This window comes from Ammodytes marinus, assembly GCF_949987685.1.
Source record: "Ammodytes marinus genome assembly, chromosome: 14".
In the NCBI taxonomy this organism is placed as follows: Eukaryota; Metazoa; Chordata; class Actinopteri; order Uranoscopiformes; family Ammodytidae; genus Ammodytes; species Ammodytes marinus.
Genome location: NC_137218.1, coordinates 13,083,907 through 13,097,073, shown reverse-complemented (window position 1 = coordinate 13,097,073; position 13,167 = coordinate 13,083,907). Strand labels below are relative to the sequence as shown.

Below are 13,167 nucleotides of genomic sequence, written 5' to 3'. Positions count from 1 at the left end.
TATCTGGAGTCAAACTGTGAATTTTTTAATTAAGAAAAAGACAAGTACAGAATTCTAATTTTAATGTTGAAAAAACTAATTTATTTAAGAAAATCTTCCAATACTTATATTTAAAAAAATGTCAAACACTGTCCACGCACTGTATTATACGAGAATAAAACTGCCAGCTCTGATTGTGCCTTGTGTCAATGTTTGGCAATGAAAGAATATAAGCCCATTTCACTCCACTAATACATAACTTGTCTGAATTGTCAGGTCAGTTGTACTCAATCATTTCTTAAAAGACAGAAAGAAGGATTGGTTTTATTCTGTTACTTCATACTCAAACAGAACTGGCGTTTTGATAAATCTTCTTATCTGTGGTGTTTAACAGAATCAGTCCAATCAACCAACCGCTCGGCCGGCCCCTCGCGATGAGAAAGTAAACAAAAAGACAAAAGCAGGATTAGAGGAGACTGAAACCAAACCGGCGGACCAATTTACACTCTAGTCACAGAGCAACACTCAACAAAAGACAGATACCACAGTGTGGAATGAAGACTACCAATGCTGACGGTCAAAGAGTGTCCTATTTCTGTCATTCAGTGAAGTCAGACAATGAGACATTCCAACATGTCTCATTAGTCACGCACACATGTCAAATAATTGCACTGAGACTTGTATTGTTTCAGGGTGTGCACTGCTGCGTTATGGAAAAATCATCAGAGGGAAGACTTATTTTTTTCGAAAATTATTTTATTCCTTGTATGTTTGGTGTTAGTAGTATTGGGTTCATTCTTTATCAAAGTCTTAAGTAAAAAATTCTCCATGGGAGAAATGCAGTTTGTTTCTACACTTACATCTTCCTGTCACCATCATCACCATACTATTGGTACCTTGCTTTTTTCATTGTTCTGTCGACTTGAAAGACATCAGATCCATTCATAACAATCAAATAACCATTATTTTACTTTATATATTCAACTTCCTGTTTGTAGCTACAGCTCGGTTTTGTCCGTTTTTTTCCCTTGTTTCTGTCCGTCGCTGGCAGCACATCTGAATCCCAGGTTATCGGAGGCCGAGTCGGGAGTGTTGCCCATCCTGCAAAACAGAATCATAACCAGTCAGGAATGTAGTCACTGTGTGGGCTAAGAGTCAGAAAAAATACAGTGTTTGTTCCTTTTTTTTAAATCACTCACTTAGTTGTGATTCGTGCCTTATGGTTGGCTGAACCGTCCATCGTGTCGATCCAGGAGCCACCTCGCAACACAAACATCGGTTGTGCCGCTGGAAAGGGTGAGGATGTCCATTCCCATGTGTTTCCCATCATGTCATAAAGTCCTGCAGGAACAATTTATATCTTATAATATTAGGAAGCAGACCCATCAACCTTTCAAGTATGAGAGGATACAAACTAGGAGCAGAGTACCTCAGGCTCTTTGGTTTTGATATTTCTGTCTGTCGGTTTTGACTTGAATTAAAGGACAGTTACCGTAACTGTTCTGAGGAGGAAATGCTGTGACAGGAGAGACGCCATGGTATCCGTCCTCTGCAGTGTCTCCATCTGGAAACAATCCCTAAAACAGAAAGTGAAAGAAAAAGTAAATAAGTTATTAGAAGGCATGTATTTTGATATTTCTTGTAAACATTGTTCTTCCTTCAACAGCATGACTATACATATACATACACATTATGTGGTAGTAGTCATTTGAAGAGAGTAATCCAAACATTATTCTTACTGAAATGTTTTTCTAGAAGTATCTCAGTAGATACAACTGTCAAATTATCCATACAGGCCAAATGACAACAAATAAGTATTATAAAGCACAATAAGTTTGAACCCAAATTTGTGTATTAAGCAGAGGAAAATAATAATTATCTGCAGAAATGAGTGGAAAACGATCACGTGTCAATGTTAAACAACAACAACAACAACAACAACAACAACAACAACAACAACAACAACAACATATCAGTGAATAGCTAGGTCGAAGCAGGTGATGAGGACTATAGATTTTGCTACTGCTAATCCAATATGCATTATTGTAGTAGGCTGACCTGCCACAGGTTGGTTCTGTTGGCCTGGAACTTGTTTCCCCAAGGATAGGTCCGACCTGGAGCGCAAGAGACAGGAAAGAAATAAAAATAACTCAAACAATAAAATGATATGTCATTATTGAGGGACATGGTATAATAATGAGAAGGGTTAGTCAACATCTAGCATAATGGCAGCACATATTGCATATACAGTATTTTATGCTTTCTGTGTATAGACTGTGTACCTGGAAGTCCCCCACGTGCAGCCCACTCCCACTCCTCCTCAGTGGGCAGCCTCTTGCTCTTCCACTGGCAGAAGGCCAGAGCGTCGTTCCAGCTTACCTGAACCACAGGGAACTCCAGGCGCTCCCGAATGCCTGAACCGGGTCCTGCAGGCTGAGCGGTGGAGGATCAAAGGGGTGAAAGGCACACATTAAGCATTGTTAAGAGACATACACAAAAACAATCGAAACATTTTGAAGTATAGTCACCAGCTCACCTGTCTCCAAAACACCCGTTCTACAGGCAACCACCAAGGAGCTGACTGGATGTGAAATATGATAAAGTGAGTCGAAAGTGATACGAAAAGCCTTTCCTATTGTAACTGCTATGCGGTCTGCCAATTTTATGGCAATAGCCTATAAAATGTATCAATAATAAAATAATCACGACAACAGTGAAGTCATTTTTACCATACTATTATTATAGGGGGGTTTTATACGAGCAAGACCTCCAACGATTCAATTACAGTAAGGTTAAACTAGCGGTGGAAGAAGTACAGTATTTAGCTACATTATACTTATGAAACAGAAGCCTAGCTACCACAGTGTACACATACTCTAGGTAACAGGTAAACATAATTCATTCAAAATTTAAATACAAAAGTCTTGGAATCAAAACATACTCAAAGTACCAAAAGAAAATGTACTCATTATGCAGAAAGGTCCAATTTCAGACATGATGTACATCATATTATTTGATAATAATCATTGAAAGGATTAAGTTCATGTCAATGAAATGTTGCAGCTAGTAAAGTTGGGGTAGAGACATTTTCTAATCCTTCATTGTTTTCCCCATGATAAATTATTAATTAAGGGTCGACTGGTGTCAGACTAAGATAGTATAATCAATTGTTATGATCAATTTAAAAAATCTTATTACCTCAATTCTCTGCGTGACTTTGCTTTTCAGCTCCTCAGGCACAAAGTCCTGAAATACAAAACTCCACCCAAACGTCTCTGCTTCAGTCTTGTACTTCTGAGCCCTCACAAAGTCCCTGTGGTTTATGAAATAACAGTCAGTGGCTTTATTAAAACTAATTGTGACTAATTATCAAGGTAATATAATTTTGTCTCGTTTTATTACCTGAAATCGGCATTTGTGACGGGGTATTTGTCTATTTTAAAAGGCTGCAGTTTAACCTCCCTGGTGGGGGACTCTCCATCTCTCCCATCAGCTGCACTGGTTCCCATTAACATCTTCCCTCCGGGTATATTCAGCATCTCATCCGCTGCTGTGAGTCGGAACGAAACTTGTCATGTTGATTAATGTCAATACAAAATGTTATGGCGTGTTGAAATTAAAAGATAGCCAATGATTTCTTACCCGCCACAGCCAGAAAAATCATAGCAAGTATCCACGAGATTTTAACAGTCATTTTGGACGCTAGTTTTAGTTACCATGGAATTAACATTAGAGAAGTGCTTCAAGTATATACAGTTAAAAGCCTTAGAGTTAACTATCGGCAAAACTTCCCAAACGTCTAAGTAATGGTGACATTTTTATAATTTCTCCGTCGGACCCATTTCAGCGTTGCAACGAAAAAAAGGTGTTCAACGATAAACAGGTCCCGTGTAAAATAAAACGTTCCGCTTAATTTAAAACTTAAATCATAGTTTATTTCTGTTGATGTATGCATGGACATATAAAGATGATGAAGATGTATGAAGTCTAACTATATGTATGACACGATGCTATGCTATATTTAAGTCAATACCAAAATCTTTAAATTATATTATATCAATGATAATGTTGAAGAAAATAAAAAGATAACAGCAACTTTCCTCTTATGAAAAAATAAAAAGGTGTGTAAAGTGTTTGAGATGAAGAATGTAATGTGCAAAGATAATCTGCCACAAAAAGAGCCAATATACACTTTAGAAACATATTAGTAAACAAAACCCTGAGGAAAGTTTTGATGCTTTACTGACAACATGCGACCTAATTCAAGGAGTATCTTATTTATAAATGATATTTTTTTTATTTAAATGTACATAATTGAAAATCAAGCTATTTTATTTTGATAACGTGCAGATGTCTACAGATCTTCCAATTTGAGTTTATAAATAAAACACTGTTTAAACAGTTGGCTTGAGTTTGTGTATTTAATGTAAAGTGCAATTGTAGAAGAATTTTCTTATCTTGTACTCAGGGAGAAAATAGGTATCATTGATAGTGTTTCATCCATGCTTGGCAAACATTGTATTGTATTTGGTTGCAATAGTTTAACCTTATAATGTATATTGCTGGGCACTTTATTCTATAAGCTTTTGTTTTCCAAGTCTAACACCTATAAGGTCACCAAATATTGTAATATGGCAGATACTGTATACATTTTGTTTAACAGTATAAGAAGTATCAGAAATTAAAATTGCTTAAGTACCAAATTAATGTCACTTATGTAAATGCATTTCATTTCACCATTGATTGTGTGTGACTGAATACTGTCCAAATATGGTTCATAACATTCATGCACTCCAAATATTAAAAGGATATGCTTCTCTTGAATAAATTGTATTTTATAGATTTAATTACTTCTCAGAAAAAAATCACAACCAAATATTTCAAGAGCCGAGAAAACCTTTAATGGGCAGAAACATAACTGAGTGGTAGAGGTCAGTGCTTATAACAAAATCTCATAAATAAACCAATCAGAGGGGGCATTGACAATCCATGAAAAAAACATGACTAACATAACAATGGTTTCTGACAGACGCTTTGATGGATGCCGTGGCGTCTACAGCGGGCTGTACGCCAGACTGGGCTGCTTCAGAGTTCCATGAGCGGGAACACGTCAGGTAAACGACTATCCCTGTGATTATGACAGTATGACAGCAGCTGCAGTTTCTTTAGTTGTCCTTTAACCTTTGAGAGAAGACATTCCAGCTCGCATGATTTCATCCACCAACAAGATGTTGCTGGCGATCACCGTGCTGTAAAGGATCACAACATTAAATAATGATGAAGACCATGCATGATGGTGGTTTCAAAAATAGGATTGGTCTTGAGAAGGTTGGTAATGCGTTTCTCACCATGAATGGAGAAGCTGTTTCTTTACGCTGTAATTATCCCATACTCCTGCTTCTCCTGCCACCATGGGTTCCCCTGAGAAACAATAGGATTTCAGTTTAACACAAGCTTATGATAGAAGTCCATTATGAGCCAACTGGGTATTAGCGGCTAATAGAGGATTTAGCAGAAAGTGGATTGGAACAACTAATGGAAGCATTAATCTCACAAAGTGATACTTATGCTGGGTTTACACTACACAACTTTTCACGCGATTTAACAGTCGCAGACTGTTCCAATGTCGGACTGAAATCACGGGAGTCGTGCTGGAGTTGTGGCGTGCGCACGTAATCTCAGTCGTTTGGTGTATGGTGGTCTTCTGGCCCGATTTCCGCCTGTCTTCTTCCCGTCTTGACGTTCCCACATTATCAAACAGGTTTGATATTATCGCTAGTCTTAGGGGGTTGGCTCAAGCGAAATGACGTAAACACTGTCACACTCTCGCATGCACCAAGCACGACACAGGAGGAGCGGCATTAGTCGCGACCTGTGTCCGCCTAGTGAGGCACTTATTTCGGATACTTTTTCATAGAAACCTCGGTGGAGAACCAGGCTGACAGCCGCGCAACCTGAACACTCTACCGTCAAATACAGGGTTAGGAGTTAAAGTTATTGGAGGACGAAATCAGCAAATAAAGCTGGTCAAATAACTAAAGTCCCCCGCTCAGAATATTGATTTAACTTGTTTTTAATTAAATAATCACAATCGCGTTTGCGGAAATTATATTAATCTCAAAAGGAATCTAGTTGTAGTCAAGCAATATGAGACCCCTGTCTTTTCAAAATCTCACTCTGTGACTGAACACTAATGACTAGTTGTCTTCAGGTGTGAGTTGATTGTTTTTAGACGTAAGAGGGTTTCAGTCTTCAGTCTTTTCAAAGTCTTTTAAAAGTCCTCTAGTGTAAACCCAGCATAAGATGAAGGTGAATGCTTTTTAACAAACATTCCAATCCTGGAATGGTCAGTATTTTGCCAGTTTATAGCAGTTTGACAGGTATGTAACAGAACAATTTTCTATAAATGGTGAGCTATGGTTCTGACCTGTGCTAAGGTCCACTCCAACGAGCTGACCAGACTCCTTGTACTCTGTCTGCAGCTTCAGCAGGGTCTCCTGTGGGTCATAGCCAGAGTTCTGGGCCAGCACCTAAAAAAGGAAAATGTGCAATTAAAAATCAAAAGGTTCATACAGTTTGAATGCTAACAGATGACATATCAGTGTTACCATTCTTCCTGTCTCGGACCAGAGATATCATCAGTCATACCAATACTGAAGGAAAAGCCTCAATAACATAAAGTCCCTCACCTTGGGGATGACTAGAAGAGCATCTGCAAATGCTTGCACTCCCAGCTGGGCTCTGCCCTTCACGTTGGGCTTGTGCTTTACCAAAGCATCGGCCACAGCCACCTCGAACGCACCAGCGCCGGACACCACACTACCTGAAGAGACAAAGATGAAAGAAGATACTTTAGGTATATTTGTTTCACATGAAAAAAAAATATTTAAAAACTAAATAAATAACCAGTAAAAACTAAAAACTCTGGGGAGTTTGTTCCAATCGGCTGAATACATGTAGGATAGACTAAACACTTGTAAAGCAGAGGAAAAGACCAGATTCACTGTAGCACAGACACGAGAGAACAGGAAGAACCACGTTAGCATCCTTGGGTGTTCGCTTCGCAAATGAGGCCAACCACATTTTACAAGAGAAGAACTAGCAGATACGCTGACCAGCTTCAATCTTTAGTTTTATGATACAACCAGAATCACGATAAGTAAAATAAAGAGAAATGACTGGAGCCCAAAGGAAATTAAGTAAAAAGAGGATCAACCGGGGAAAAGAAAAAAATCTCAATAATTGTATGACAATTACCAGAAGTGAGTTAGATTTAAATTAAGAACGTTGCAATTGTATTGATTATCATAAATGTCAGGTTTCTTACCATCTTCAATAGCGTTCTTGACTGCCCGCAAACCATCCCTTACAGCATCTTTGATCTGTGTGAGGGTGTGTTTGTTGGGTCCCTTCACCAGCAGGGTAACTGAGCGAGGATTTCCACACTTCTCGATGAATGTGTACTTCTCCTCTCCCTGCAAACAGGATCAGTGGGAACTTAACAATCAGCATAATTAAAAGTAAACAGTCTGCACGCTCTTGAAAAGAAAAAGTCTTGCGATTAACTTTTTACATTGAAAAAAATATTTTGTTAAGCATTCAGAGAAATGCTCACCAGTGTGTGTTCATAAACCAACCCAGCGTATCCCAAGCAATCGGGTGTGAGGTCTTCAATTGAATTCATGGCAATGCCACCGCAAGCTAGGGAGAGCCTGTGGAGGAAACAACACACTGTATAAGTATAATTAATTTCTGCTACTCGATTTACTGGAAAAACAGCTTCAACTCAATTAGGTGAGAACAATGCTTTTCAAACAAAATAAAATCACAGGTTTAAAATACTATCAGGGATTTGGTTTTGATCAGCTGAATGCATGCAGTAAAGAAAAAAAACTCTTGTAAAAGACTAGCACAGACATGAGAGTAAATAAAAAAAAACTGACAGCTTCAGTTGTTAGTTTTATGGTACAATCAGTATTAATATAACTAGAATAAAGAGAAAGGGCTGAATCTAGTGTGTATAAAGAGATGCTTCGTGGAACTTGGTTTTTGTTGAGTGGATACGAATGATCTTTTACATTTGGTTTATTCATACAACATTCAACCCAGGAGGCAGCGTTAGCTGCACCGCCTCGGTCTGGTTGAAGGGCATTCTCTTGTGGAAGCAAATTGAAACCGTTTATGAGCAGGAATGCTGCGATTACTTCATTGTGCCCTCTTAAGAAAAGGTCATTCTCAATGGCAGAAATAAATTGCAGATAGTGTTTATACTATCAGTATGAAGACAAACCAGGAAACTTAATGGGCCTTCTGGTTTATATAGATGGTTTTGGTTGATCTTTTTTTTATATATATATATACACAAGTCTAGATAATTGATATACATTTCATAATTTCTTACATTATAAATTTAGAAACAGTACATATTTTTTCTTTTTCCTCTTCTGGTACAAAATGCATTCAATTCTGCTTTTACAAGGGTGGAAGTCCATTTCCATTGCACAAAAAAGGCAGCTTATATTTGTCAGAAAATGTGTCACTATCTTACCTCTCCATGTTCCTCCTCTTTGCCCTGCGCAGGGCTACAATGCCTGCCTTGGCAAGGGCATCCAGGGAGAATGGGTCTACACCCTACACAATAGAGAGAAAAATAAAGCATCCATTTATCAGTAATTCAAGAAATAATTCAATGTATACTTATTCCAGTGATGTGTAGTTTATTTTGATCCGTTGAATACATTAGGGAGAGGTACGATCAGATTAGCTGTAACACAGCCAAGGGGAGCTACATTAGCACCCTGGGGTGTTCACTGTGCAGCTTGTAGGATTGACAAGGCTTTTGCTTTTATTTACTAATGTTGAGAATCATAAAGTGCTTAATGATCTTGAAGAAAGGTCTTAAACTTTATGTGATTTGACTTCTGACTTGAAAACATTTTAGACAACTAATACAAATGGAATAGTACAAGTTATTAAGTCAAGCAAAGTTTGAAGGAGACTTATTAAGAGAAGGACTATAGTATCTAATACTTTTTAAAGCAGCTTTTCTGACGTAGAGACAAGGATTTATAATTTAAGTGAACCACAGTTAAAATATCAATACTGCATGAATCCCCTTCAAGCATACCTTCTGGTTAATGACGACAAAACCCTTCTCCCCGTTGGGACAGACTTTGTCCTTCAGAGCGATGATCTTCGTGACACGATCCTCAATGAACTTCCTTTCTGCAGCCACAAGCTTCTCCCTCTCCCCAGCACTCTTGTAGAAAAAGCCAGAGTTGACCTCAGTCTTTTCGTACTCCAGAGAGACGTTGCAGGTCAGTATGTAGGCGTCCTCCACCCTCTTCTTCATGTCTGGGTGCCGGGCGCCGTGGTCCAACACCAAACCTCTGATCAGTCTAAAAAAGCAGAAAAACAGCAACATTAGATGTCTGGGACCTTTTTACACCCCTGCACCACCATCAGTAAACTGATGAAATGCCTCTTGTTCCAGGTCATTTTTGAGAAGACTCACTGTGTATCGCAGTCGGTCTTATGCTTCATCTCCATGATTTCCACCATGTACAGGTCGATGGGCTCGTCAGGTTGAGCGATGGCCAGGACAGCATCTACTACAGCCTGCAGACAAATACATCACACAAACCATTCACAAAATGATAGGAAAAAAGCTCACTGCCACAGGATGGTATAATAATTGAAAGATTTTACTTCTGCACTCCCTATCTGCACAAACTGTCAGCTAATATTATTGGCCAGATGTACTAGTGCTAAATGTAAAAAGTTCCTTGATAGAAAAAAAGGCGATGTGGAAAATGTATAGTGACCATTTATCAGGTAGTTATGAAACTGGTAACATCTAAGGCAGAGCTTGTGCAGGGTCATCCGACTGACTAAGAAATAAATCCTTCTACGCTATGGTAGCTTATAAAGGACATTAATTCTTTACACATTACAGCCAAAGGAAAAAAGGAGTCTTAAGTAAATATAGCCAAAAAGACAATTGTTTCCATTCAATCTATGTCTCACCTCAGTGAGCAGATCTGCCAGCTCCTTGTGGACCTTGGTCCTGAGGGAGGTGCGTGCTACATTGATGAGGGTCTCTCTGTCCATTTCCCGAGTCACCTTCAACTCCTCCAGAGTAGCCAGGGCTTTCTCTTTCGCCGCCTCAAAGCCCTCGGCAATGATTCTTGGATGAAGACCCTGCAGCAGGAAATAGAGGGGAGTTATAGAAGGAAAATACATCTAGTTCCAGAAACTAGAACATAAGGAATCCATTATATAAATAATATGACATCTTCAGAATAATACTGCTGTGCATCCTGGGTGGATAACCAGCCAGGTGTGCCAATTTAGAAAAATACAAGCCTCTCTTTTACCTCCGACACGTAGAGGTCCGCCTGCTTCAACAGTTCACCGATGATGAGGACATTGGAGGTGGTTCCATCTCCCGTGATGTCATCCTGCGCTGTGGCAACCTTTGCAATGAGTGACGCTGTCGGGTGTTGAATTTGCTAAAAAGGACCAAGAGAAGAGAGAAGAAATTACTTTACCTTACATTTTATTTAGCGGACGCTTTTATCCAAAGCGACTTCCATTAAGTGCATTCAACAACGAAGGTACAAACTCAGAACAAGAATCACGTAGGTATTATAGCTTCAAATAAAAAGGCGAGTCATCATGGTGATTGATCGCACTAGCCGGGCAAAACTCCTTGCAGTATAAAAGACAGGGCTGCAAGTGATGATTAGTATTTCCATAATATGTTGAACTGCAGATTATATTTTTGAAAAACCTATATCTATATTTAACAAAAACTTTTAAATGTTTTTTTGTCGGACCCACAGGTCATATTTTAAGTTTACAAACATATGTGACAAAGGTATCATTTCAGACCTGGGAGTGTGAGTGTCTGCAAATTCTCCACTATTTTTGCAGAAAAAAAACATTTCTTGTTGATTTAATCTGTAATAAATTAGTGGTTTTAAAACCATTGCTTTCATAGCTTGCCTTGCCAAATAAAACGTGGTCTAAGAAAAGTATTTCATTTAACAAAGCAGCCAAATCGTTTAAATAACATGTAATCTAAACACAAGCAACAAACATGAACTTTGCTTGATCTATATACAGTCCAAGAAAGGCAAATTAAGATTTTAATGTGCCATCAGATCAACATAATTTAAATCCGCAGCAAATCTGTCCATGTATTCATTGCCAGCTAAACTAGTTTTATTATGAAATGGGACACATTTACAAAGCCTTAAATGGCCTTCACATACATGAGGGGTGTGGTCAATGTTTAACAATGTAGGATGCACTTTAATAAAAAGGATGAGCAATGGATAGAAAAGTGCCATTTCACAGCTCAGCACTTCCTTACCATCTCGTGTAACAAGACATTGCCATCTTTGGTCAGCTTAATGTCTCCTGCGCCAGACACTAGCCTGCAGACAAATGGGCAGGGAAGGGTTAATGTTGACTGAGCAGAGAAAAAAAAAAGCTGGTTCACTACAACCTACTGCTTATGTACTGATAATAAACAGTTATTTAAGAGAATAAAAGTCTACAGTAAACAGTTAAGGATGTCCAGAGTTTACTCACTTATGGAGGATGAAAACTAACTTAAACATCAATAAATAAATGAGTTAATAAATAAATGCTGCAATAAATCCAAAATAAAGAAAATAAACGCAGTAAAATATTTACATGAATGATATATTAGCTAATAAAGCAATATTTAATTTCATAATTAACCATTATTTAAGAAATGTTTATTTATTAACGAGGTATTTCTATACTCAGCAACAGCTTACACAGTGATCTTCTGCTTTCTACCCACACTTCCTGCTGCAATTATCCTCCTGGCGCGGAGCGATAACTTAAGGAGACTCGGCAGCAAGTCGTTCATTCACTCATAAGTAATACTAGTTCACGAAAAGGCCGTCTAATCATAAACTGAGTGTTTTAACTGTTATTGTTTCAGTCGACCTGAGCGTTAGCCTAAGCTGTTAGCTGACGGATGCTGAAATGCTAGCGTTAGCTTGGTGGTAGTCAAAGCGGCTCGTGACGATGACTGGGCAGGGCAACGTGCGCAGGAAAAATCCGTTATCAGTTTAGTCAGTGGAGACCTGAATTGTTCTCAATAATTTTAAGGGGATGGTGACAATACATATGGGAGGTTTTCCCATTATCAGAGTAAACGCAGAATCATGTGGCGGCGGAATGACTGTCATGCGGCATGTGCAAACGGTCTTCTGGGGGAATTGAGCTAATGTTAGCAATTTAGCATAGCATTAGCACGCGTGCTGCACAAAGGCTCTGGTGGCACTCACATTTTCATGGTCCCCTTTGGTCCCAGGTTACTCTTCAGCACATCCTGAAGCCCCCGAGCGGCACTGATATTCACTGCCAGAGCGGCCTGGGCCCTGGCCACCTCCGCTTTCGGGTTCAGAGCTTTCACAGCAGACATGGTGAAGCAGCACAACCAGCGAAATCAAAGCAAAAAGTACCGGGGAGTCCGTGCTGGCTGGGCTCAGATGCTCTCGGAAGGAGCGTCGCTTTCTAGAAGGCTCCAACACGTGTTCTCGTGCTGCCTTTACGTAACCAATCTAGGCTCGGACATTCAAAACTCAGACAACAAAAATACTTTATTTACCCTCCTCGGGGCTTTGTAACAGTTCCTCCAATTAAGAATAAAAACACACGTGGAGAGAAACAATTGTACAAATATGTGCTTAAGGCCACACAAGGTTTAACCAACAATACACAGCTCAAAATATAAAAGCTAACAATATAAGAAGTAAATAAGTAGGCTTAAGTGTAAGTCATTTGTTGATCTAAATATTAGTACAGAAGTGTTTTTTATACAAGTCAGAAGAACATGTGCATGGTTCAATATTCCCCAATTTTTTTTAGATACCTGTAGGGAGAATATATTTAGCATGTTACAGTTCATGATAAACACCAACAAATGAACCACATGTGTTTTTGATTTGTCCATACTACAAGTATTAGTTCAATGTAAGGACCACCACCTTGTTTAAGCAGTACATATTTAGTTAGGCTACATAAAATCACACACTTCATCCATGTATTCATTTACATTATCTGTCACTTGGATGTTATTATTGGTCATTGTTGCTTCATTTTATTTACATTTTTATGCTACATGCTTATTTCTAGCTGAGTCAA

At 38.8% G+C, this 13,167-nt stretch overlaps 2 protein-coding genes across 3 annotated transcripts; both read right to left on the bottom strand.

Annotated features, from left to right (window-relative positions):
• Nucleotides 1-747: 747 nt before the first annotated feature.
• Nucleotides 748-3,813, bottom strand: sumf2 (sulfatase modifying factor 2). Of its 2 annotated transcripts, XM_080040432.1 has the most exons (9): nt 3,622-3,813; nt 3,382-3,529; nt 3,178-3,292; nt 2,516-2,560; nt 2,262-2,412; nt 2,038-2,093; nt 1,472-1,556; nt 1,179-1,320; nt 748-1,080 (listed from the first exon to the last, which is right to left on the bottom strand). In XM_080040432.1, exons 1-9 carry the CDS (start codon nt 3,671-3,673, stop codon nt 978-980), a joined length of 897 nt encoding a protein of 298 aa, XP_079896558.1. In that variant the 5' UTR covers nt 3,674-3,813; the 3' UTR covers nt 748-977. The 2 variants fall into 2 exon arrangements, with proteins under 2 accessions (XP_079896558.1, XP_079896559.1); XM_080040433.1 differs by lacking the exon at nt 2,516-2,560.
• A 1,044-nt stretch (nt 3,814-4,857) lies between these two features.
• On the bottom strand, nt 4,858-12,538 carry cct6a (chaperonin containing TCP1, subunit 6A (zeta 1)). The gene is made up of 13 exons (XM_080040482.1): nt 12,309-12,538; nt 11,357-11,420; nt 10,356-10,490; nt 10,006-10,179; nt 9,494-9,597; nt 9,107-9,377; nt 8,528-8,610; nt 7,595-7,691; nt 7,307-7,454; nt 6,669-6,802; nt 6,407-6,509; nt 5,328-5,400; nt 4,858-5,228 (listed from the first exon to the last, which is right to left on the bottom strand). The coding sequence occupies exons 1-13, from the start codon at nt 12,443-12,445 to the stop codon at nt 5,156-5,158; spliced, it is 1,596 nt and encodes a 531-aa protein (XP_079896608.1). The 5' UTR covers nt 12,446-12,538; the 3' UTR covers nt 4,858-5,155.
• Nucleotides 12,539-13,167: the final 629 nt, after the last annotated feature.

Excerpts from the sequence above, each read along its gene's own strand:
- sumf2 (XM_080040432.1), bottom strand. The coding sequence starts at position 3,673 with ATGACTGTTAAAATCTCGTGGATACTTGCTATGATTTTTCTGGCTGTG. Across the intron at positions 3,293-3,381 it reads GTCACAAATGCCGATTTCAG|GGACTTTGTGAGGGCTCAGA; the intron begins GTAATAAAACGA and ends CATAAACCACAG. Across the intron at positions 2,094-2,261 it reads TGCACGTGGGGGACTTCCAG|GTCGGACCTATCCTTGGGGA; the intron begins GTACACAGTCTA and ends CTTGCGCTCCAG.
- cct6a (XM_080040482.1), bottom strand. The coding sequence starts at position 12,445 with ATGTCTGCTGTGAAAGCTCTGAACCCGAAAGCGGAGGTGGCCAGGGCC. Across the intron at positions 11,421-12,308 it reads CCAAAGGGGACCATGAAAAT|GCTAGTGTCTGGCGCAGGAG; the intron begins GTGAGTGCCACC and ends ATTTGTCTGCAG. Across the intron at positions 7,692-8,527 it reads AAGAGGAGGAACATGGAGAG|GCTCTCCCTAGCTTGCGGTG; the intron begins GTAAGATAGTGA and ends TTTCCTCCACAG.